The sequence below is a fragment of the Schistocerca serialis genome, chromosome 6 (assembly GCF_023864345.2).
Source record: "Schistocerca serialis cubense isolate TAMUIC-IGC-003099 chromosome 6, iqSchSeri2.2, whole genome shotgun sequence".
Taxonomy (NCBI): Eukaryota; Metazoa; Arthropoda; class Insecta; order Orthoptera; family Acrididae; genus Schistocerca; species Schistocerca serialis.
Window position 1 is genome coordinate 10,697,529 of NC_064643.1, and position 27,673 is coordinate 10,725,201.

The 27,673-nt window shown below is 38.4% G+C and overlaps 1 protein-coding gene across 2 annotated transcripts; it reads right to left on the reverse strand.

Annotated features, from left to right (window-relative positions):
• Positions 1 to 1,552: 1,552 nt before the first annotated feature.
• LOC126485135 (THAP domain-containing protein 6-like) lies at positions 1,553 to 27,673 on the reverse strand. 2 transcript variants are annotated; one of them, XR_007587911.1, is made up of 4 exons: positions 24,993 to 27,673; positions 22,647 to 22,720; positions 6,968 to 7,081; positions 1,553 to 1,800 (listed from the first exon to the last, which is right to left on the reverse strand). XR_007587911.1 is itself a non-coding variant. In XM_050108783.1 (4 exons), exons 1-4 carry the CDS (start codon positions 25,360 to 25,362, stop codon positions 1,792 to 1,794), a joined length of 399 nt encoding a protein of 132 aa, XP_049964740.1. In that variant the 5' UTR covers positions 25,363 to 27,673; the 3' UTR covers positions 1,553 to 1,791. The 2 variants fall into 2 exon arrangements, 1 of the variants encoding a protein (XP_049964740.1); XM_050108783.1 differs by lacking the exon at positions 22,647 to 22,720 and having other exon boundaries at positions 24,993 to 25,191; positions 25,286 to 27,673.

The window sequence follows — 27,673 nt, forward strand, 5'->3', positions numbered from 1 at the left end:
AAATCTTTGAAAAATAAATGTTCAGTTGGAGTAGATGACATCTCTAACAAGATATTAAAACAATGTGGAGAATTTACAACTGATGTTCTGAGTCACATATGTAATGCATCACTAACTCAAGGTATTTTCCCAGACAGTTTAAAATATGTCATTGTCATAGCCTCTCTAGGAAAAATGGGACACCACATATGTCAATAATTACCGGTCAGTATCCTTGCTTACAGCATTTTCAAAAATCACCAAGAATGTAATGTACTCAAGAATGGTTAGCCATCTCAACAGTAATGGGATACTTAGTAAATCACAGTTCGGATTTCAAAAATGCTGTTCTACTGAGACAGCTATATACAATTTCACTGTCCATGTAATAGAGTCTTTAAATAGTAAAATATCGCCAATAGGAATTTTCTGTGACTTATCCTAAGCATCTGATTGTGTGAACCATGACATTATATTACAGAACTTGCAACTCTACAGTATAAATGGAACAGCATATGAATGGTTTAAGCCATATCTACAAAAGAGGAAACAAAAAAGTTTCTTTCTATGGTTTAGATGATTTAAGGAAGTTTGCCACTTCATGTAACTGGAGTGAAATTACATTAGGTGTTCCACAGGGTTTGATCCCGGGTCTCCTTCTGTTCTTGATATAAATGAATGATCTTCCTACCTTCTCTGAAACAAGAAGCTAACCTGACACTATTTGCTGATTATGCAAGCATCATTATTTATCCAGTAAAAGAAACTCCAATAGAAAATGATACAAATAATGAATTTGCAAAAGTTGTTCATTGCTTTTCTGCAAATGGGCTTGCTCTGAACTTAAAAAAAAAAAAACACAGTACATCCAATTTTCTGCCACAAGGAGTACAGTTCCTTCAATAAAAATAACACATCAACAGAAGTCAGTAGACAGGGTAGAGCATACTAAGTTTGTAGGTGGACATATAGATGAGATTCTTAATTGGAAAAATTCATATTTTGGATCTCCTAAAGCGACTAGGTTCAGGAACTTTGCAATCAGAATAATTGCCAATTCTGAGAATATAGAAATTAGTAAGCTAACATACTTAGCACAATTTCACTCTCTGATGTCATACGGAATTATATTTTGGGGTAACTCAACACTTGGGCAAATGTATTCACTGTTCAGAAGAAAGAGGTTAGAATAATTTGTGGGACTCATAGTCGCACATCTAGGCATCTGTTTAAAAGGTTAGGAATTCTTACAACAGCCTCATAGTACATTTACTCACTAATGAAATTTGTTCTCAATGACATGGACCATTTTAAAAACAACAGTGACATTCATGATTATGATACTAGAAGGAAGAAAGACTTACACTCTCCTCTTCTTTACCTATATTTGGCACAGGAAGGGGTAAAATATGCTGCTGTAAAACTTTTTGATAAATTACCAGATGAAATAAAATGTTTGACAGACCATACATGAATTCTTGAATAGGAATAAATAAATTTATAGGTATAATATATGAGTTTTGTGCCATTTAATAATATGGGGTACATGATAAAAATTTTAAGCATAAAAAAATTGATTCATGTATGCATTTATTATGCACTTGACACATTCCACATCATAATGGTTACTGTGAGAATGATCAATGGAACACATAACCAAAACAAATGAAACTGATTGTTGCCCACAGCAACAAGGTCTTGCAATGCAGACTTTGTCTGCCCACTCTCTACTGCCTTTCTTATGTAAATCTTGTCCCCTCCACACTTCTCTACTGCTCCACTTCACTGTGTGATAACACCTTCCTACATGGGCTATAGTTTCTGCAAAAATACTTAACAGCTATTTAAGAAGCATAAAAAAATCGAAAAATTGTGTAATTTAAGACAGAAATATAGTGAATACACATCTTTTATGAGTTTTTATTGTTTTTAAAAATTTAAGTGAAGGTACTCTATTTTGCAGAAACATACAGACAGAATAAAAACATTCTTGTATTCAGATTTGGGTCTGTTCGCTACTTAATAAATTCATGAATTTCATTTACAGTTCGGCACTGGAATAGACATTCCGGACATTTCTTTTGAAATCTGCCTTTAACGTTAAGGACTTTTGAATCACAGAAATTATTCAATACTCGAGATGAGAGTGAACTCAAGCACAGTTTTATAAAAAATGTCAATAATCCACTCACTCTGCTACGGTCTGCTATAGGAGGAGATCAGTACAAGGAATCAGCTTCAGTTATATATTTGGCAGGATCTAATATAGATTAAGGCATGCATGGCAGTTAAAGTTGAAAAAGTCAATTTGTTTTCACATTGAAACAATAAGAGGAATTTATAACCCACTGCCTGCCATATTGCCATATAACAACAATGGAAATTTCTGGATGAACTAAAACATAAAATAAGGACTGTAGAGGACTGATGTATCACACATGTAAACACGCAACAGAAAACATTATTCACACTAGTTTTTGAGCTCTTTACCTTCCTCCAGCAAAAATGCACATATTCACACACACAACCACACAAACTCCCAAGCACACTCTCAAACAACTATAGAAAGGTTGACTAATGATTATTGATTATTGAGAGCAGTTGCCTGCACAGCTGCAGGTGCTGAGGATGTAGAGAAGGACACACAAGGCAAGGAGGGATAGTGGGATTAATGTGGGGAAGATCTTTCGACAGATGACTCAGTGGCTGCACACCAAGACAAAAGTAGTGCAGAAGATAGAGGGGAAAGGAAAGGGGGGACAGGGGTGAGAGAGAGGGGTGAAGTGGGAAGATGGGGAGGGGTGAGAGAGGGGAGGATATAGGAGGGGGAGGGAGTGAGAGAAGAGGGATAGGGGCAAGAGAGGGAGGGGGTGGGAGGGGAAGGGGGAGAGAGGAGTGGGGAGGGGAAGGGGAGTGAGGAGGGAAGTGGAGAGGGTGCGGGTAAGAGGAGGGGAGGGGAGGTGGCAGATGGGGGGAGGTAGACTGGGAGGAGAGGGGGAGGGAGAGGGGGAGGGAGAGGTGGGAGTGAGAGAAGGGGAGGGGAAGAGAGGGGGAGGGGAGAGAAGAGGGGGGGAGGGGAGGGGAGAGAAAAAGGGGAGGGAGGGAGGGGAGAGGGAAAAAGAGAGGGGGGAGGGAGGGGGAGAGAGAGAGCCCACTTGACACGACACGAGGCAGGAGGAGGGGGGGAGGGAGCAGCAGGACATAATCTGGACAGGAAACGAATGCTGTAGACAGATGAGAGAAGGGAAAAGGTCAGGTGAGGCAGTGGTAGACAGTTAAATGGAGGTTTAGGCCAAGGGGATTGTACAAGTGCAGGATATGGTGGAGAGACAATTCCCACCTGTGTAGTTATAAGAAACTAGTGCTGCCAGGGAGTATCCAAATGGCTCCCTTAGTGAAATAGTTGTGGGAGTCACCTGTGTTGTGGTGCACAAAATGTTCGGCAACTGGTTGGTCATATTTGCAGTTTGCCATAGTTTGGAGGTAACTATTCATGCGAGTAGATGGTTGATTACTTGTCATGCCCACATAGAACACTGGGTAGTAACTGCAGCATAGCTGACACAAAACATGGTTGCTTTTAAATGTGGCCCTGCCTTTTATTGGCTAGGAAATGCCAGTGAGTGGACTGTGATAGGAGATGGTTAGGTGTGTGGGACATATTTTGCACTGGAGTTAACCACAAGGGAATGACCCATGGGGTGCATTCGGAGTAGGTTTGGAATAGGGACGGATAAGTATACTCTGTAAACTGCGTGGGCAGTAGAACACTGCACGATGTGAACAGGATACTGTCTGTCAATAAGGTTTTATCGAGCTAGTCCACAGACAGATCTGCTGTGTCATCTCCTGAAACACCAGTAAACCTGTTAACCAGCCACCGACCAGCACTCCTCTGATCTGCTAGTATCACCTTGGCCTTGAAAAGATCAACAAAAAGCTCAACCACACCCTTCACCAGGTTTTCAACTACCTCTCATTACACCCTGAGATGAGGGACATTGTACCTTAAATCATACCCACATCAACCAAAGTAGTGGTTTGCCAAGCACCAGACCAACAGAATATCCTTGCCATACAGCTCCCAATCCTGCACCCCATGGGTCATTTCCTTCTGGTCAACACAGGAGAAAGACACTTCCATACACCAACCCACCATCCACCACCTCGTACTGAAGTCAAGTCATATGCATTGTAATGTTCTGATATAGGCTAGATGAAGTGTATGAGAACTTTAGGGGAGTTTCAGGTGAGACATAGTTTTCGAGCAGTCAGGAGCAAATGCCGAAAGACAAAAATCCAGTGATAGCAGGTAGCTCCTTGGGTCAGCACCAAACACTGTCACAGGGAGCACCTACAAGTGGTGTGGATTTTGCGACTCTTGGAGGATACTTGTAGGAGACTCAAACAATCGAAAAGTCAGGATGGAATGAAGACAATATTATGAAAAGGATAATTGCTACTCACCATATAGCAATGATGCTGGGTCAAAGATGTGGACAACAAAACAACTTTGCGACAGTCTTTTTGTTGTGCCTATCTGACTCGGCATCTCCACTATATGGTGAGTAGCAACTATCCTTTCACAATATTATAGGAGACTCAAGGAATTCTAGAGTTTCATAACAATCAATTACTTTATTCCAACTTAACTACTACACTGAAGACCATTTATAAACATAGATGAGAGAGAACAGAAGAAGAATCACCCAGTGCTTCATTAAGTACAAACATTTGAGAGCAACATTAAAAGTGAGAAAACAGACTTAAATTGGACATTACCCAAGGTTGGTGTTGAGCAACACGTAATCCCAACACTCTGACTGACAAATACTTGGAATACGAAAACCTGAGGCTTTAGAAAGTATTCTGACAGCACAATGTTTCTGCAGCCACCCCACTAACACTACTGGAATGTCACAGTCATTTGCCAGTCTAACATGGGGCTTTTCTCCTTCATGGTGCCTCCAACCAACTCCATTTTGCATCCTTCCCCTTCTTCTTCTCTGCTGGATGACTGCTTCTAGCATTCAGACTAATAAGCTGTACATTTGGTAGCAACAGCATCCAGCTGAAAGCTAAACATCACTGCCCTTCTTAGTACGGTAAGGAACAACAGTGTTTTACATCGCCATGCTTCACCCTGCAGACGCAGGCTTCTATCTCATGAGCAGAGGCCTCTACTTCAGCAGTTTTCTTCATTTTCCCTCTCAATCTAACTTCTGTGAAACTACTGATGCGGCTATTCTTAGGTGTAATGGTCATTCTTGCTGCATGTGCTAAGAAATGCCTGTTTATGATTATCGCCTACTTACAACAACATGTAGATGGTTGTGGAGATACTAATTAGTTCTCTTTATCATGACTTATACCCTGGGACAGCTGTCCAAGCATTTGCAGTTCGTAAGTTTCCTCCATTACTATTTCCCTAGAGTAACCTAAAAGCTACGATTTACGCCTGTACCTACAGTGTGTCTCTGGTTTCTTGCCTCGGAGCACTCTTGCTGACTCTCAACAGTCTCAAGCTTAACAGTGAATGATTCAATAAGTTGTTAATATATGACAGAATTTCCTTTCCAATGGCCAATGGCCTTGCCACACTGATAATACTGGTTCCCATCAGATGACTGAAGTTAAGTGCTGTCAGGCTTGGCTAGCACTTGGGATGTTGGTAAGCGGGATGCACTCAGCCGTTGAGACAACCATGTAAGGAGCTACTTCATTGAGAAGTAGTAGTTACGGTCACAAAAACTAACAATGGCCAGAACAGCAGTGGGCTGACCACATGCCCCTCCACAATCACATCCCGTGACGCCTATAACCTGCTGTGGCAATCACTTGATACCATTTGGGCCCCCCAGGGCCCATCCAGACAGAGAATTTCCTACCCAATAAAAGGCAAGGTCATGTGTAAAATCCGAAAAGTTTACATCAGCTATGCTGCAATTACTCTGCAGCATGCTATGTGGGCATGACAAGTAACCAATTGTCTACTTGCATGAGTGGCCATCGTCAAACTGTGGCAGTCTGCAAACTTGATCATCCAGTTCCCGAACATGCTGTGTACCACAGCACAAATGACTTCAACAGCTGCTTCAGTAACTGCGCAAATGGATTCCCCTACCAGAATAGTTTCTCTGAACTACATAGGCGGGACTTCCCTCTCCAACACATCCTGCACTCACGCAATTCCTCTGATCTAAACCTCCGTTAATCAGTTCCTCATTACCTTTTCCCTTCTCTCTTCTGTCCTCACCACTCCTTTTCACTCCAGATCATGTACTGTCTTCTCCCAGCACTCTCCCCCCACCCCCAGAGGTGGCATGCATTCTCTCTCTCTCTCTCTCCCCCCCCCCTCCCTTCTACCCTTTTCCATCCTTCCTCCTTCCTTCCTGTCTCCCTCTTCATCTCTACCTTCCTCTCCCTTCCTCCCATCCCTTTCAACCCCACTTCCTTTCTCTATCTCTTACAAACTCTACCCTCTGAATTTCTTTTGTCTTGTTGTGCAGACACTGAGTCATCTGTCGAAAGACCTCCTTCACACTATCCTACTAACCCCTCAGTTCTAGTGCATTCTTCTCTCCTCCCTCCCCACCGCCATCTGCGCAGGCAAGTGCTCTCAATAAGCGATAATCAACAGCCAGTCTCACTGCAGGAATGTGGTTGGGTGTCTGTCTGCCTAAATATGTGTACTTTTTCTAGAGAAAGCGTAAGAGCTCGAAAGCTAATATGAATACTGTTTTCTACTGCATGTTTCTATATGCCACACCTCACTCCACTGGTTTCTCTTATATTATACTGTTGTTTAGATCTAGCAAGTACACATTAAAAAGGGTTTGAGCCTATTCCTCGAGCCAATATGACATTTAAAGTTAGATGTAGCAGTTTAAATAATAAAATGTGTATTAAATAAAACACTCATACTCAAATGTTTACAAGGAAGTAATCAGTTTATTTTAACTTCGAGTCTCTACATTACATAACTTACCCCACCATCTATTATGTATAATCCTTTGTCTTTCTTCACAATATTGCAGTGAGACCTTGACACATACATTGATAGGCAATTGATTTCATTATATCGTGCCCTTCCAACTCTGTACTGTAAACAGAATTTCAAACTGTTATCATATCTGTGTTACATGATACGGAGTATGTGAACTTACACTACATCTTACTTGTTGAACATGTTATACTTGTTGGATAATAGATGAGAAGCAAATATGCCTAAAATGATTGGAGTTATAAATAAAGATGTTTTTGGTTAAAATGAAAGCATGTACTGGAGATGTTATGGTAATAAAACAGTGAGACCACATGACCTAGAGAGAGACGTAAACAAATAAGAATTGTTTCTTCTCTGTAACATCTGAGATTTATAACGAGGTGCACATTTATAAGGAACTATTATCTCAATTAGATATTTTAGCTGTTGTTCTTGTTGTTGTTGTTATCTTCATTCTGAAATATGTCACAATTTTGTACAATAATAGAGAAGCAGATGTGCCTAAACAGAATGGAGCTTTAAATGAGGATACATTTGCTGAAAATAAAACCATATTTACAGAACTTGCTAATAGTGATAAAAGGGCAGGATCATGTGACACACAGAGCTATGTAAACAAATACGAAATGTTTCTTCTCTGTAACATTGGGGATTTATATTGTTACAGCTATTATTTTTGCTCATGTATAAGGCTCCCCACTGTTTCAAGAAAATTCCAACTTGACAATTAGGAGCAGCTGCAAAAGTTACAAAGTGTAACATAAAACAAACAAGGTATCTGGCCTTGTAAGTAAGATATGGACATAATGTTGAAGGAAATCACGAGTTTACACAGCACACAACATTGTCTTCACTGATAATGATAAAATATTTTGATAAGCTAGATGTTAAAATGATTAAAATAAACAAATACGCCAGGATGTAAAGATCACGATAAAAAGAAAAAGCTTAGCATTGCATGAAACTCTCTCTCTCTCTCTCTGTCTTGTAAATTCTTGATTGCCTTCATCATGGTGTCCATATTCTACCTACTAGGTCCAATGGCCTATTTGTTTTTTCTTATACTTCATAACTTTTGTTGCTGCTGATTGTGAAGTTAGGATTATTTTTTGAAACAATTGGAGCCTTAAGTGAGCAAAAATAATGAGTGCAATAATGGGTCCCTATAAACATCCACCATGTTATAAGTCCCCGATGTCAATGAGAAGAAACAGTTCTTATTTCTTTACAAATCTCTCGGAGTCACAAGGTCTCACTCTTTTATCCCTACAGCATGTCCTGCAAATACATTCTCATTTTTAGCAAAAACACCCTAATTTAGAATTCCACCCTGTATACATTTGTATGTGTGGCAATGAACATCAGACAAAACAGAGATGAGCTAAGCACACTGAAAAACATTAAAGCATCAGCTTTGAAAGACTGAGAAATCAATCAGGCAAAATACAGTTTTAAAAAGAGATCCACAGCAGCTGCATCAACCATAAAAAAAAAGAAAAATATAAAGAAAGAAAGAAAGAAAAATAAAGAAAGAAAGAAAGGAAAGAAAGAAAAGATGTGATCTCCGTTTATCACAATTCCCTTGTCTGTTGTCTGAAAACAGAATGCACCCAGTAAAATGTAATGCACTAACTGTAGAGGGAGAACAAGGCTTGTATACAGTAAGCAGATTAAAGTGGATATAGGTTGCAGTGGTAATGCAAAGATGAAGAGGCTTGCACAAGGTGGTCCATGTGGAGAGCTACATCAAACCAGTCTGAAGATACATCATCTTCATCAAATCATCATCATTGTCAACAACAATTAAAACATAAATAGACAGACCAAGGCTACTGTATTTTCTCTGTCTGAGTGTGCAGATGATATTACATCATGGCAGCAGTATATCTACATGCACACCATAAGCTGGGTGTTCCCAAGTTAGATGACAACCAGCATCCATGTGAAAGTGGAAGTGTCTTTTTCATGACAAGTTATGCAGATTATCATCATCTTGCCTTTCGTTGCTGTGGGTGTGTATACATGCCCTGCTACATTGCTGCTCAGGTGAATAAAGAGCTAGTTGTGTTTCACAGGAACGATGTTTTCTGAACCCATGTTGACTGTGTGTCAATAGGCATAGTGTTGTGGAAAACGGTGGACAGCATACTGCACATGTTTTGCGCCAGTCACATGGAAATTAATAATACGATTTGATTTTTATTGATGCTTTTTATGTGCTTTTTTGCTTCAGGACAATTAAAAACCGATGTGATTGATCCTTTTTATGCGGTTTTTGGCTTCAGGACAATTAAAAACCGATGTGACTGATGCTTTTTATGTGGTTTTATGCCTCAGAACAATTAAAAACCCATGTGAGTGATGCTTTTTATGCGGTTTTGACCTCAGGACATTAAAAATAGATTTTTCCCATCTTATGAGATATGACCTTGCCATGGTGGATGGGCTTACTTAACTAACAGTATCACAACTGTACACCCATGCACACTGAGTAGTACAGTTTGTTTAAAGTCAAACATACACCTTAGGTATCGTTGTATGATTCATTCTTCATTTTTAGTTGACCACTATTAAATCATGATGCTTACAGCGCCCTCTTTTGCTACATTTTGTAACTATTTGTTTTTCTTCTGCCATAAGTTTTCCCCCTTCTCCGATAATATTCCATATCAATTTGAAGTTATTCTGACCAGTGGTGTTATTTCTACAGTGGTTTGAAAGTTGAACTTTAATTATAATGTTTCTGTATTTTTAATTATTTCTAGTTCATATTCCACATCATGGTCTCTATCCCATCTCCTTGGATTATCATTAACATAAAATTAGGTAGAAGCAGAAAGTGTGAAAAAGCTATCTATGATGTTAATGTTACTTAACACAAATTTAATCTTTCATTTTGTTGTCACAATGCTACAAAGGCCAGTTCCCCTGCTCTTGGTAATCAGAAGTCCATACCTGGCTCTAAAGCTGGGTTTCTACTGGCATGAATTTCTTACAAGTAGATCCCCTGCTACCACTCCCATAATTCAACATACGTGTGGAAACATGCAATTTGCATGTTGTTATACCAACTTACACCTAACTTTTGAAAGTTAAGTGGCGTTCTACCTCCTCCACCATCATCTACAAGTTTCAGCAACTATGATTAGTGGATCTGCTCTCATTCTACTCTGATTCATTCAACAGCACAGATCTAGAATTGTTTGTTTATTTACGTGAAAAGTTAGTATCATACCAAAATAATGTGCTTGTTCTTCAACTAAGTTAATGAATACCTTCTAAAGTGACAAAATATTCTTAAACTATGTGACAGGGACATCTTTTAACATTCAACAACTCTTTATAATCATTTATTTGTATCAGAGTAACATATCATCTTTCAAAGCGACGAAATGATTAAACAGTATCGTTACTGGCAGAATGGACTTGTCGAAGTTCATATTACAGCAGAACACTCAATACTGTAAAGGTATTTTTTATTTCAGTATAGTGATAATAAGGTCTTGCTTTAGTCATTGAGTGTAAGTATTATGGCGAAATAGAAGTTTATTTTTAACTTTAGAGAATTAAAACTACTCTTGTCCATCATTAAAATCCTATGCAAATATGACAGTGTTCATATTGGCGCTGTTACTGAGTGATTACTTTTCTCCACAGCTTAATAAATTCTGATTACAAAATAAGTGCTGCACCAGTGAAAGAAACATATACAAATATTGCAGTGACATCAGTTTGCCAGATGTGTCAGTGTTACTTCTAATTTAATGTGAGGTGGCATGACAGCTTGCATACGTGTACTAGATCTTGCTACAGAGCCACAAATATAGCTCAAAAAAGATTTCAAAATTGATGTTACTCATTCAAAAATGATTTTAAAATGAATGCTGTCTCAAGCAGATAACTTCCTCATTAGCATACTGGATGTTCCCAAGTGATTGCTACAAGATGTTCACTCCCATACCCAACTTTAATAAAAAAAATATGACCTTTTAAGTTGAAAAAACTTTTTGAGTATCCCATTCATCAAAAAACAAAGTTCATTGTATATTTTATTTTTAGTTTCAGAAATGTTGATGTGCGAAATCAGATGATTGTTTTTATACACACTGTTTATAATTCACTAGGTCTCAGTGTGGTTTCAGGCCCCAATGGTTCATATTCAAAGATGTGAAAATGTTATTTCTTTCGTGCAAGCTTCTTTTGAATCAAAAACATCTACTGAAGGCACTCTAGCTGATCTGATTAATGTATTTGATTTAGTAAACTGGAGATACCAAGGCATTATGGCATCCACGACTTGGAACCTTTGCCTAAGGATCAATTCTTCAGTCACTGTCATTTGCAATGTTTGTTAATGATCTTCAGAGTAATTTGTCATGTATATCTGTACATGATGCAGATGACACAATGACTGCAAATTCTGGAAAAGATGTGAACAAACTGAAACTACAAAACGGTGAGTCCTTCAAGTTATCAAATACTTGGTTTAATGCCAATGAATATCTGGTAAACTACTTGGCATGTATATGGATGCAGATTTTATCTGTTGAGTAAACTACATAAATGTCTTTCTGAAAAACTGTACATTTGTTCATATTGTGCATTCTTTCACTTTTACATAAGATTTGGTTTTGTTGGGTGGGGTGATTCTCCTGGAGAAAAAAAAATGTAGCAGAAGTAGAGCATTAGCTGTTTCCATAACTGAAACATCTTGTGGGCCTAATTCCAAACAGTAAATTGTATTAATAGTTACATGTCTCTTCATACAGAGTTGTCCCTTTGCTTTAAAAGAAAACCACCACCAGTATAGCCTAAGGCAGCCTGTGCACAAACATAATACTTATCAAATATTAAAAACAGATACACAAACAACTAGAGAAAACGCAGTGTAGTTACAAGTGTCTAGTTACAAGACGTTTTAGTATATTACCTTCATAGGTACCACAGGTCTCACTAAAGTGGCTGAAAGAGAAGGTCTATCTTAAACTTGAAGAATATGAGAATTGTGTAGCGGTTGATCTTAATTAATAATTAATTAACAAAGTTTACAGCTTCCACCACCTGAGGAGGTGCAGTGGGGAATTAGTCCACATTAAAGAAGAATTACATGATTGTCAGAACACTCAATAAAGAAGTAGATCAGAAATTGAAATAATGGCCGTAATCTAAACATACTGTCTCACAAAAGGGAAAACACTTCATCCTGACAACTCATTGAAGAGCCCAGACTACTTCTGTGCTGTAAATCTGAATAAGAAAAATAAACAGAAACCCAGGAAAAAATAACGATTTTGAAGGGGGTTTCATCGAAAAATATTGTTGTTGTTCTTAACTATGTGACCAATAGTTGAGATTATAGTAGCACACGAGCCATTACCAGCAATTCAATAAAGAAACTTTAGAATACCTGCTTGGTTGATGAGTAATTATTAAAGCCATCAACTCTGCTGTTGAAGAATGAGTGGGAAGATCGTCAATCACAATTTCTAAGGACTAAAACTGTTTCATTGGTTCCACAACTATGTCATAGAATTGAGAAGCAATGGAGTCCACCTGGCACAGTGATCCAGCTCGCCATCAGTGTCCGCTACACACCATGCTGCACAGCAACTGTGGTGAGCTGTACTTAATTCATACTACTTTCTTGTGACAGTAGTACCTACTGTGAAATAATTTAAAAGTGTCTACATCCAAAAACAGAGACGTTGAACGAAATATATATACGCCAGCTTGACAGTTCATGGGGTCGCGGGTAAATATTCAAATGGTCATTTCTTTTGTTATGTAGTTATGAATAAGCACTTAAATTTTGTGTGCATGCTTTACACCTTCCTTTGATATTTACAAGAGCCTGGAAACTACTTTTGCAGTCTGGCAGAAAGTAGTGGAGAACATACTGAGCATAATTTCCAGTCTGCAAGTCCAGATTCCTCTTTATGCTCACTGAAAGAAAATGTGCCTCTTTGCTGTTTACACAGCAGGATCAGGAACTACAACTATTAGTAAAACTTTTGAGTTTTAACTGATTGCTATATTCTGTAAAAGTTCACATGTACAAAATATAATAATATCCCTGATAATAATAATAATAATAATAATGGTAACGACACTGCTAGCCAACTGGAAAATGATTTAAATCCAAATAGAGGTGTTTTGCAGGATATGCTTCCTGCAACCACCCTAGAAGGAAAACAAAGACAGAGGATGAGATGGTCAGATGAAGTTAATCTGTTATTACCAAGCAACAAACCTAGGAACCAACACAACTGGATACAGATCACAAGTACACACAACATTTATTACCAGATACCCAGAATTAAAATTTTTAACACAACAACGACTAGCTGATCAGATCTGTGTAATAATAAAAAATAACAGGATACCCCAGTCAGAATTAGAAAACATCAAACAACAAGTACAACAAATACTGGAACAAAATAATGTGCAATCAGAAGAAGAAGAAGAAGAAAATACAGTAATGGACTCAAACATCCCAGAGCAAACAAACAAAGAACAACACGCACCAATTAAACAATTAGAGGAAAACGAAATCTTAAGACAGCCAACAGAACAAGCACAAATAGAACACGAAGTGACACAGATGTTAGATATAGAAGAAAAATTTCAGCTAACATATATAGAATACAAAGACACAAATACAGACATTAGACCATTCTTGCATAGACCACCAAATAACCCACAAGTCGAAACAACAATAAAAACTATCAACACAATCATACACAACAAAATAAATGAAAACACAACTATGGAAGAGTTACAACTACTGGTTTATATAGGAGCACTCACTACACTAAATATACACACTAGGCAGAGATCAGAACCAACCAACACACACAAGAAACCCACAAAACCAGCATGGCAACACAGGCTACAGATCAAAATAGAAAAACTGAGAAAAGACATCGGACAGCTAACACAATTTATAAGAAATGAAATCTCGGAAAGAAAACGAAAAAGGTTGAGTAAAATCTCACAACAAGAAGCGACAGAGCAATTAGACGAAAAGAAGCAGAAATTACAAGCATTAGCCAAACGACTCAGAAGATACAAAAATAAGTGAAAATAGAAGGAAACAAAACCAAACATTCAACACAAACCAAAAGAAATTTTACCAGACAATAGATAACACACACATTAAAATAAACAATCCACCAAACATAACAGACATGGAACACTTCTGGAGCAACATATGGTCAAACCCGGTACAACATAACAGGCATGCACGATGGATACAAGCAGAAACATACACATACAAAATGATACCACAAATGCCTGAAGTGATAATTTTGCAACATGAAGTCACCCAAGCAATTAATTCTACTCACAATTGGAAAGCCCCTGGAAATGATAAAATAGCAAATTTCTGGTTAAAGAAGTTCACCTCAATTCATTCACATCTAACTAAATTATTTAACCATTACATTGCAGACCCATACACATTCCCTGATACACTTACACACGGAATAACATATCTGAAACCTAAAGATCAAGCAGACACAGCGAACCCAGCTAAATATCGGCCCATAACATGCCTACCAACAATATACCAAATATTAACTTCAGTCATTAAACAGAAATTAATGACACATACAACACAGAACAAAATTATAAATGAAGAACAAAAAGGCTGTTGCAAAGGAGCACGAGGGTGTAAAGAGCAACTGATAATAGATGCAGAGGTGACATATCAAGCTAAAACTAAACAAAGGTCGCTACACTACGCATACATTGTTTACCAAAAAGCTTTTGATAGTGTACCCCACTCATGGTTACCACAAATATTGGAACTATACAAAGTAGATCCTAAATTGATACAGTTCCTAAACATGGTAATGAAAAATTGGAAAACCACACTTAACATCCAAACAAATTCAAATAATATCACATCACAGCCAATACAGATTAAGCGTGGAATATACCAAGGAGACTCATTAAGTCCTTTCTGGTTCTGCCTTGCTCTAAACCCACTATCCAACATGCTAAATAATACAAATTATGGATACAATATTACTGGAACATACCCACACAAAATCACACATTTGCTATACATGGGTGATCTAAAATTACTGGCAGCAACAAATCAACAACTCAATCAATTACTAAAGATAACAGAAGGATTCAGCAATGATATAAGTATGGCTTTTGGAACAGACAAATGTAAGAAAAATAGCATAGTCAAGGGAAAACACACTAAACAAGAAGATTACATATTGGATAACCACAGCGACTGCATAGAAGCGATGGAAAAAACGGATGCCTATAAATATCTAGGATACAGACAAAAAATAGGAATAGATAATACAAATATTAAAGAAGAACTAAAAAAAAAATATAGACAAAGACTAACAAAAATACTGAAAACAGAATTGACAGCAAGAAACAAGACAAAAGCTATAAATACTTATGCCATACCAATACTGACCTACTCATTTGGAGTAGTGAAATGGAGTAACACAGACCTAGAAGCACTCAATACACTTACACGATCACAATGCCACAAATATAGAATACATCATATACATTCAGCAACAGAAAGATTCACATTAAGCAGAAAGGAAGAAGGAAGGGGATCTATCGACATAAAAAACCTACATTATGGACAGGTAGACAATTTAAGAAATTTCTTTCTAGAACGAGCAGAAACTAGCAAAATACACAAGGCAATCACTCATATAAATACATCGGCTACACCACTGCAATTTCATAACCACTTCTACAACCCTTTAGATCACATAACATCAACAGATACGAAGAAAGTAAATTGGAAAAAGAAAACACTTCATGGCAAGCACCCGTATCATCTAACACAGCCACACATTGATCAAGGCGCATCCAACACATGGCTAAGAAAAGGCAATATATACAGTGAGACAGAAGGATTCATGATTGCAATACAGGATCAAACAATAAACACCAGGTATTACAGCAAGCATATTATTAAAGATCCCAATACCACAACGGATAAATGCAGACTTTGTAAACAACAAATAGAAACAGTAGATCACATCACAAGTGGATGTACAATACTAGCAAATACAGAATACCCCAGAAGACATGACAATGTCACAAAAATAATACATCAACAGCTTGCCTTACAACATAAACTTTTAAAACAACACGTTCCTACATACAAGTATACACCACAAAATGTACTGGAGAATGATGAATACAAATTATACTGGAACAGAACCATTATAACAAATAAAACAACGCCACATAACAAACCTGACATCATACTCACCAATAAAAAGAAGAAATTAACACAACTAATCGAAATATCCATACCCAATACAACAAATATACAAAAGAAAACAGGAGAAAAAATTGAAAAATACATCCAACTGGCTGAGGAAGTCAAAGACATGTGGCATCAGGATAAAGTTGACATCATACCAATTATACTATCAACTACACGAGTCATACCACACAATATCCACCAGTACATCAATGCAATACAGCTACATCCAAACATATATATACAACTACAGAAATCCGTAATTATTGATACATGTTCAATTACCCGAAAGTTCCTAAATGCAATATAACACATACCGTACAGTTAAAAGGAAGTGACGCTTGATCAAGGTCCGCGTCACTCCATTTTTAACCGGACTTAACGTCTGAGAAAGTGAAGGAAATAATAATAATAATAATAATAATAATAATAATCGTTTCAGAAACAGCACTATTAACAGTGCAGAGATGACCACTGTGGGAACTTCCAAGTAAAATGGTATATCATCCTGATTTCTAATCACCAAAAGTTACTTCCTTGCCAATATAGCGGAAAAATAACTTCCTCACTTGCCACGTGGTTTTGTCAGCATTGTGGGCGACACACAGTTACTTCTGTGAAATTTAAGGGAACCAGGATAGTGGAATATCTTCACAGGTTCACTTCCAGCTTTTATGGAAAATCGCATTCAACTCTGCCAAGCTCTGACGTCGTCCAAGACACCAGGCAAGCAGGCAATTGACTGACATGAACATATTGATATCCTGGTTCAAAGTGTCTCTCCTAACTGCCTCTCAGGCCTTATTTATATATGGCCACAGTGGACCACCAAAGGGAACATCTGCTATCAGTCGTCCTAGGGACAGGGTCAGAATCTAAAAGGCCCATTTCTCGGACACATATTAATTAATAATAATTGTTTAACAATTTGTAATCTTCTCAATTTGTATATAAATAGAATTAAGTTTGGTTTAGTTATTAAAATGTTTTAGCTGGCTACAATTTTTTAAAGCGGAATCGACAGTAGAACATGACCTCTGAACTGCCTTTTTAAGATTCCTTGTTCTCATAGTTATTTATGAACTGTCCCGAAACTTGCTATAGCTGTATTACTGCACTATTGCAATCGCGTACTGTAAGTACAACCTTCTATTACAAATACAAATGATAATCAATTATGAGTAAGGACTTCATTTCAAATTTGGTTTTTAGTAAATAATTTGAAAACCAAAAGAGGTAACTTATTGGTGCTACATATAGAAGAAGTTTACATCTTACTGAGGATGTTTCTAAGTCTAGTATTTAGAGCCTTTAATTTTTCATAAAAACCCAAATAACTTTTGATTGTGATGTACATGATGTGCATTTGTATATTATGACCAGTTTTTAGCTCTCTAGTTCTATTATTTAGTGCCACTATTTTTTCTTAAGGTCGTATATTTTGCCTGACATATGGAGGGCTTATTTCAATAGTATAATTGAATATTTCTGGTATCTCAACTGCAGATTTTTCAGCGCTCATTTAATTTTAGGACTCTGCATCTCAGAATGAACAAAAATGTACTTGTACGACTATTGAAATAAGCCCTTCATATTCATTTGATCATTCTGAGACCTTAAAATGTTAAAAATAATATACTTAAGCCTACACTGATCAAGTTTGGAGCATTTATTTTAGATTTAATGTCACAATTATATTATGGTGTAATCCTTTGTATGTTAAGCACAGATGTTATGATGATGTGACATTGGTAGTAGTGAATTGGAGTAAACCCCTGCACACTAGCTTTCCCCTATGCCTCTTATAACGATACAGCACTTGTTTAGCCTCAAGTTAGCAGCAGTAGAATATTAGGTGCAAACTCGTTATGGTTTTACCATATGCCAATATGAGATGGAAGAGCTATTCAAGATTTTTGCAGAATTAAAATCTGACTTTAATAATAAATTGGATACTACTTATGCAAATATTGAAACTGGAGGTATTAAGTTAAACCCAGAGGCAGATGTACATTCTACATGTTTTTAAAGATATTTTATAAGTCCCTGCTTAAGTGTTGTGATGAATCCAAAAAACTGATTTTTCCCTGAGTTATTTGGAAGAGGATGATGCTAAATGAGGAACTGGTCATTCGAAGAATTCCCTTCTTGGAATGATATTCAGGAAATGTTTAAGAAGTACTGGTTGTCCAGCACACAGGAAAAGTTAATGCTAGAGTTATTTGGCCCAAAATATTATAGTAATAGTTGGCATCCTGGTAGCTATAAGAAATACAGAATGTCCCAAAATAATGTATACATTCTTTGAAACTGAACATCTCTTTAATGAAAGGGGTTAGAAATACAATTTTAGTGGTACTAGGTGCCTCATGGCCCGACTTAAGATGGTAAATGTTCAAAGTGGTGTCTGTCCATCGCAATACACTATCGACAAAGACTTACAACTGAGCGACATGCCAATGTTATTGTTTCCAACGGAATAGCAGCACAGACTTGTTTAATTTGCTCTCTAAGGTCATCCAGTGTGTGTGGTCTCACAGTGTAAACTGTATTCTTGAGAGTACCCCAAAGAAAGAAGTCTAGAGGAGTTAAATCTGGAGATTGAGTGGGATACTCCACACTCCATCTTCGTCCTATCCATGTGGTACGGAATGTATGATTGAGAAATGTCTTCACATCCAGGTGAAAGTGAGGTGGCGCCCCATCCTGTTGAAAGTAATAATCTTCCATTCCAGACACAACGCTAAGACCAGGAGTTATCATTTACAACATTTCCAAGTACGAGTCACCCGTGACAGTGTTGTTGAAGACGTACAGCCTGATTAACACTCTAGAAGACAGACCACACCAGACTGTTACTCCTAGTAGATTAACATGCCCTTGCTCAGTTACGTATGGATTCTCCCTGGCCCAGTACACGCAATTATGGTTGTTAATTGCTCCATCAAGTTCAAACGTCGCATCATCTGACCAAATAATTCGATCTTGGAAACATTGCTCTTCTTCACATCTGTTAATGTGCCACTCACAAAATTCGCTTCGCCTATCAGGATCATCCTCGTTAAGAGCATGGAGAAGTCTTGGAATGTAAGGCTCAAAGTTCTGAGATGGCAAAATTGTATGACCCCTGCTTCTGCAGATCCCAGTCCCATGAGAGCATTGCCTCACATATTTCTTCGGGGATCGTGTGTATGCCTGGATTACTGCATCAAAACCCTCGTTGTCTGTTGAACTTCTCTTTCGTCCGCTATTTCTCTTCTTCTCATTCTGCACTGTTTCTTCGATTTCAAACTTATCTCTGATTATTAGAATTGTTACTCTTGTTGGTGGTGGTATTCCAAATTCAGCTCTCCAATGTCTCCAATTTTTCCCGAGGACATGCAGCTTTACTGTATGATTAAATGATGATGGCGTCCTCTTGGGTAAAATATACCGGAGGTAAAATAGTCCCCCATTCAGATCTCCAGGTGGGGACTACTCAAGAGGATGTCGTTATCAGGAGAAAGAAAACTGGCGTTCTACGGATCGGAGCGAGGAATGTCAGATCCCTTAATCGGGCAGGTAGGTTAGAAAATTTAAAAAGGGAAATGGATAGGTTAAAGTTAGATATAGTAGGAATTAGTGAAGTTCGGTGGCAGGAGGAACAAGACTTTTGGTCAGGTGATTACAGGGTCATAAATGCAAAATCAAATAGGGGTAATGCAGGAGTAGGTTTAATAATGAATAAAAAAATAGGAATGCGGATTAGCTACTACAAACAGCATAGTGAACGCATTATTGTCGCCAAGATAGACACAAAGCCCATGCCTACTACAGTAGTACAAGTTTATACGCCAACTAGCTCTGCAGATGATGAAGAAATAGATGAAACGTATGACGAGATAAAAGAAATTATTCAGGTAGTGAAGGGAAACGAAAATTTAATAGTCATGGGTGACTGGAACTCGTCAGTAGGAAAAGGGAGAGAAGGAAACATAGTAGGTGAATATGGATTGGGGGGAAGAAATGAAAGAGGAAGCCGCCTTGTAGAATTTTGCACAGAGCATGACTTAATCATAGCCAACACTTGGTTCAAGAACCATATAAGAAGGTTGCATACCTGGAAGAATCGCGGAGATACTAAAAGGTATCAGATAGATTATATAATGGTAAGACAGAGATTTAGGAACCTGGTTTTAAATTGTAAGACATTTCCAGGGGCAGATGTGGATTCTGACCACAATCTATTGGTTATGAACTGCAGATTGAAACTGAAGAAACTGCAAAAAGGTGGGAATTTAAGGAGATGGGACCTGGATAAACTGAAAGAACCAGAGGTTGTACAGAGTTTCACAGCATAAGGGAACAATTGACAGGAATGGGGGAAAGAAATACAGTAGAAGAAGAATGGGTAGCTCTGAGGGATGAAGTAGTGAAGGCAGCAGACGATCAAGTAGGTAAAAAGACGAGGGCTAATAGAAATCCTTGGGTAACAGAAGAAATATTGAATTTAATTGATGAAAGGAGAAAATATAAAAATGCAGTAAATCAAGCAGGCAAAAAGGAATACAAACGTCTCAAAAATGAGATCGACAGGAAGTGCAAAATGGCTAAGCAGGGATGGCTAGAGGACAAATGTAAGGATGTAGAGGCTTGTCTCACTAGGGGTAAGATGGATACTGCCTACAGGAAAATTCAAGAGACCTTTGGAGAGAAGAGAACCACTTGTATGAATATCAAGAGCTCAGATGTCAACCCAGTTCTAAGTAAAGAAGGGAAGGCAGAAAAGTGGAAGGAGTATATAGAGGGTTTATACAAGGGCGATGTACTTGAGGACAATACTATGGAAATGGAAGAGGATGTACATGATGATGAAATGGGAGATATGATTTTGCGTGAAGAGTTTGACAGAGCACTGAAAGACCTGAGTCGAAACAAGGACCCCGGTGTAGACAACATTCCATTAGAACTACTGACAACCTTGGGAGAGCCAGTCCTGACAAAACTCTACCATCTGGTGAGCAAGATGTATGAGACAGGCAAAATACCCTCAGACTTCAAGAAGAATATAATAATTCCAATCCCAAAGAAAGCAGGTGTTGACAGATGTGAAAATTACTGAACTATCAGTTTAATAAGTCACAGCTGCAAAATACTAATGCGAATTCTTTACAGACGAATGGAAAAACTGGTAGAAGCAGATCTCGGGGAATGATCAGTTTGGATTCCGTAGAAACGTTGGAACACGCGAGGCAATACTAACCTTACGACTTATCTTAGAAGAAAGATTAAGAAAAGGAAAACCTACATTTCTAGCATTTGTAGACTTAGAGAAGGCTTTTGACAATGTTAACGGGAATACTCTCTTTCAAATTCTGAAGGTGGCAGGGGTCAAATACAGGGAGCGAAGGGCTATTTACAATTTGTACAGAAACCAGATGGTAGTTATAAGAGTCGAGGGGCATGAAAGGGAAGCAGTGGTTGGGAAAGGAGTGAGACAGGGTTGTAGCCTCTCCCCAATGTTATTCAATCTGTATATTGAGCAAGCAGTAAAGGAAACAAAAGAAAAATTCGGGGAAGGTATTAAAATTCATGGAGAAGAAGTAAAAACTTTGAGGTTCGCCGATGACATTGTAATTCTGTCAGAGACAGCAAAGGACTTGGAAGAGCAGTTGAACGGAATGGACAGTGTCTTGAAAGGAGGATATAAGATGAACATCAACAAAAGCAAAACGAGGATAGTGGAATGTAGTCAAATTAAATCGGGTGATGCTGAGGGAATTAGATTAGGAAATAAGACACTTAAAGTAGTAAAGGAGTTTTGCTATTTGGGGAGTAAAATAACTGATGATGGTCAAAGTAGAGAGGATATAAAATGTAGACTGGCAATGGCAAGGAAATCGTTTCTGAAGAAGAGAAATTTGTTAACGTCGAGTATAGATTTAAGTGTCAGGAAGTCATTTCTGAAAGTATTTGTATGGAGTATAGCCATGTATGGAAGTGAAACATGGACAATAACTAGTTTGGACAAGAAGAGAATAGAAGCTTTCGAAATGTGGTGCTACAGAAGAATGCTAAAGATAAGGTGGGTAGATCACGTAACTAATGAGGAGGTATTGAATAAGATTGGGGAGAAGAGAAGTTTGTGGCACAACTTGACTAGAAGAAGGGATCGGTTGGTAGGACATGTTTTGAGGCATGAAGGGATCACAAATTTAGCATTGGAGGGCAGCGTGGAGGGTAAAAATCGTAGAGGGAGACGAAGAGATGAATACGTTAAGCAGATTCAGAAGGATGTAGGTTGCAGTAGGTACTGGGAGATGAAGAAGCTTGCACAGGATAGAGTAGCATGGAGAGCTGCATCAAACCAGTCTCAGGACTGAAGACCACAACAACAACAACAACATGTCAGCATACGACACTCACATTCTCTGTTTTCCAGTAACACTATAGCATCCATTTCCTTTGTTCAAACGATAACGCCATGTTCGCTGACAATCCTGAAACAGAAGAAATCATTGTTATGTTTTTCACCGCCTTCTTAATTATTACCCATAAAAATTGTACTTCTGTCTCCTGTAATTAACGATATTCTCTGTTTCAAAGAGCGTATACATTATTTTGGGACACCCTGTATATTGAGTGGTAGCTAAAAAGCTCAAAATACGTGGACAATCCTATAGAGGACAGCCTGTAACTAAAGTGTTGGTGCAGAGGATACCTTACTATGTCAAGAAAGATATATAATATTTTAGCAGATGACGGCAAACTGTTTATTGACATTTATCAAAGGTATTGATATACTGAACAAAGAATGAGGAGACTACGCACAAGGTGACAACTGCCAACCAGACAATAATGAAGAGAAAGGTAAATGTGATTTGAGACTTTCTCGGCGTATTCCATTCGTGAAATCTTCTCGGGTGATCAGCCGAGTAAAGGCGTCGTCTTCTCGCAACGTTTCGAAGGGTTTCGTACCCATCATCTTCAAGCGAAGATGATGGGTACGAAACCCTTCGAAACGTTGCGAGAAGACAACGCCTTTACTCGCCTGATCACCCGAGAAGATTTCACGGAAGAGAAAGGTATCCACACACATTTTAATGAAAAAGTAATACGAAGTATTGTGAAGTAAGGATGTGGAATAATAATAGGAGAAATAATCAAGGAAGTAACGAGGCATAGACAATTCATTCTAGTAATGTAAACAACATCATCAGGAACTAGGTTGACACTTAGTGTGGTGGCTGATGTGAAGGTATCTCCAGCAGCTGTCGCTCCCATCAGCCACCGTGCCGAGTGTCAAATTGTTGTGTGAACAGTAATGTAAGTACTAATATGCTGATTGACTGGAGAACACCTTGCAGTTTGTTGTTCACTTTATTGATCAGATGAACACGAGCTCAATGCAACTCACTTTGCTTGTGTTGCACAATAGACAGGGCATCACACAGTTGAGTACCATCAGCTTACAGTCATGTGATGCCTTTTGATACCACTGGAAAGTTGGCGTTGTTTTGCAAACTCACATCACCAGTTTTGTAAAGGGCTCGTCGATACTGTTGTGGAGGCCGAGTTGCCACCGTGTTACGGCAGGCCGAGTTTGAGAGTTTGTGGAATGGCTTCTGGTGCAGTACACCGCTAAGACAATTTGTCCCTGCCACTACTACACAACTGTGCCCCAGGGTCAGGTGACAGGATAGGTGAATGAAGGTTCAACAACACTCCAACAAATTAGCAACAAAGTCACACAAATGAGTTAAAAAGGTTTACTTGTCTTTGTGACTTGTTGAATGATTAAGTCTGCAATACTGCATGTAATATAAGACAAAAGAGGCCCTCAATGGCTAAGTGCAAATGATTGAAGGTAAACTTCACAGTACATAGCAAATGAAATTTTTACAAGAACTGTCTGTTCACTTTTAAGAGTTCACTAAATGACGTTCCCTGTCCAAGTCAGCCCTGGACGATGATCTATAAACAAGTGGGCGAGAGCTGCTCTTCTATCGTCCGAGCGGGCTTCTTTCCGTTGTCGTCTGGTCATTGGCGGACGGTAATCGGTCAGCAATTGGCTGAGGCGAGGACGATATCTTTACCCTCAGCGCCATGGAGGTAAGAATAAGGGGAGATGGCGCTACGTATCCCAGCCGTACTACGTTTTGAAGCCATGGGGGCGTGGCTCACTGCCATGACACTCTGACCAAAACATTGTCAGTGTGCTATAGCGCTGCGTGTATTACAGTCGCTAATTGCACCATATACGCATGTAACATCATCAGATTGGTTGTTTCAAAGTTTTTGTTTAAAATAAAATCTCGTAAAGGCGAAATTCCGCATTTCTTCTGATTAAAAATAGTTTTTAATGTAATATTACGAACAGCTAGCCTTCAATGTAAACGATACAATGTTGTTAATTCAGTAATAAACGTGTATCACAAACTAAATAATAGAAACTGAAAACTAAGTTAGCTATACCCTCCCTCCAAAGACCCATAAATACATCTTGTTTGTAATACATGCTGGGACATTTCAGTTACGTTACACTACTGGGAAACACTCTTCATTACCACCAATATTTACTGAAATGAGGTACATAGAATGGCAAATCTACACAGTGTCCTGTTTAGGACAGTTAATGTAGTGTTAGCTTTTAATTTGGTACATCATGAAGACAAAGTGAGTTACTCAACACTTTGATTATCGACGATACGTACGTATTATACTGAAATGTGAACTTGAAAACTAAGAATTTAATTCTTTGAATTAACATACCTTTTGCAAATGTTTTGGGTGTGTAGGGAAAACTGATGGTACAGCATTTTCTCGGAGCCTTACTGTTGAAACGGAAGTTTGGTCTATGTCCTCTTCTCGGAAATGCTGAGAACATATAGTGCTCCATTTCGACGCACACCAATTCTTCCTCCTCACGGCATTCTCCCACAGAGCTTTCCGACTTTCATTTTTAGGAAATCTACAGGAGAAAAACACGCTATAGTACAAGTACCAATGTAGCACACGTTCATTCACAATGAAGTTGTAAAATCACACTTAACGAGACAACTTACACATGAAATGTTATTCCCTTCGATTTCGCATCACAATCAGAAAGATTCGTACATCCGAACACCACACAAGTCACCATAATAGCGCAAAATCCTTCCAAAAGTGAGCGACAAGCCTATGCACACAAGTTTACAGCAGCAATGTTTTGGTCGGATTGAGATGGCTACCCTCGGCTTCACATAACTTCACAGCTGTGACATCACGGCGTCTCCCTCTATTCTTACCTCCATGCTCAGCGCCGACAGTGGCGCAGGTGGAACTCGCGCAAGTGGAGAGTCTCTATGGCACTGGCACCAGCTCGCATCTTTGCACCTGTGTCTTGTTCGGATGACACAGCGCGTTGATGTATGTCAAGTTTAGAGACAACGTATCTGTAAAGAACTCTTTGGCAGTTCTGATAGCACTTTATTAATCACTATCAGGCTCAGAAAAGATCGTCTTGTTTTGGTGTAATAGGTACAGTAATACTTAACAACATTAACCCAAGAACCTCATTGTGTAAGTACAAGCTGAGGGGGAAATGGAGGGAAGCTCCCTGTTCTTTAATTTTTGTACTCTTAGTGGAGCTTTCACATAGATTTTCTTGCTAGAGGAGATCGGTTGGCTCACATCAGTGCAATTTAATTTCACCTCTTCTACAGCTCTGTACAATGCGTGTGCAAGGCAAGTGATGTGTGCCACACTGGGATAGAGACTCTGAAGTCTGTAGGCTGCTACAGCCATGTATGAAGCACCATTTATTGGTCTCTATTCACACCAACAGTGACAGTAGCTTCATTGAGTTGTCAAACGCAAAGGCAGTTGTCGAGCTGTTTATTCTGCTGAGAGCTTCACACCCTTAGGAGAAACATTTCTCCAGGTCCGTCAACTTTAAGGACACCAACAAAAGTATTTACAATTTAACCCCTATCCAAATTGGTGATTTCCGATAGACGCCCTAATCTCTTGGTCAACAACTTTAGTTCGTATTTTGTCGAGCACTTCCTCGTAGCACACAGATAAATAGTCGTTTCTCAGCGTAGCTTCATCTGGAACTGGATTTATTTTGTACTTCAAGAACTGTCTGAAGCGGGGATTCTTCAGCTTCTCCAATAGGACATTGCAAGACACCACCATCTTAAACAAGTTCTTGCACCTCTGAAGATGGACATGTCTACTCAAATAACAGCGTTCGTCTGCTGTCCTTCTCAGCACTTATCTTCGTGCAGCTACTGTGTTTGGAGGTGTTGCAGTGTTTTTACACGTTAAAGCCATTTCCCCCATTAACCTTAACTTCATATAGTTTATAAAATAATATTTCCTTGTCATTGCTGAAGAATTTCTCCCCTGGTTTCGTCGAATAGGACTAAGTTTGTATTCAAACTGAATGGGGCGACTACTTGTGCTATGTTTATTGTGCCAGAAGCCACCCTTGTTGGCTTCGAGAATGTTTTGTAGACTCTGTGCAACAATCTTTATATCAGTGTACGGACTACATAATGTGTTACACTGCTTGTCTACTATAAACCCGATAAATAAATCTTTGTAGTAATTGTGTTTAATTGTGACAACATTACCTCAAACATTGTCATGTGAGTAAAATTTTCGTGTTTATATTCTTGTGTACTTAAAAATACGACAAACATTTGGATTTCTGGAAAAAAATTTGGTCGAAATATGATTCATTATGGAAAAAGTTGTCCGAAATTTGACCTATTACTAAAAAAGATATAAACATAATTTTTGCTACATTAAAGCCTTGTGGATGAATTGCTGTAAAATTCACCCTAAAGTTCAGGAAAAAGATTTGACACTAAGATCCATGCCAAACTAATAATAGAATAGTAGGCCCTCATTCAGAGAAGACAGTAATCCTCACATGGCTGAGACCTATTCTTGAGTAGTTGTTTAAAGAAGGAAAAGTAACAGCTAAGGGAGAACATTGTAAACCAATAGTAGTGAGTGACATTTTTGGAAATAAAGTTGATGTTCACCTATATTCTGTGCATAAAATATCATTAATCTTACACCATGGCTAGCGCTAATGAGGAATATTGTTGCCTCCTAGTACCAGTAATGGGAGTGTGTGTTACCGGAACCACCTGTAATAAAGGGAAGCAAATTAAAAAAGAAACATGACTACCAGTTACGATTAAAAAGTGGAACTTCCATCAAACATTGTTGCTAGTGCCATAGATCCTGTTAGGATAAGATTGGTTACTTGATAATTATTATCGATTGGATTTCAACCAGAAAATATTTGTGTGGAAAATAGGTAAAAAGGTAGCTAGCATAGCTTTCCAAAGTAATCCATTGAAATCTAAGCAAGGCCCATCATCAGAGGAGCATATTCATTTAGTTGTGTTTACTGATATTATTGCAACAGATGAAAATAAACAAGAAAAAGAAGG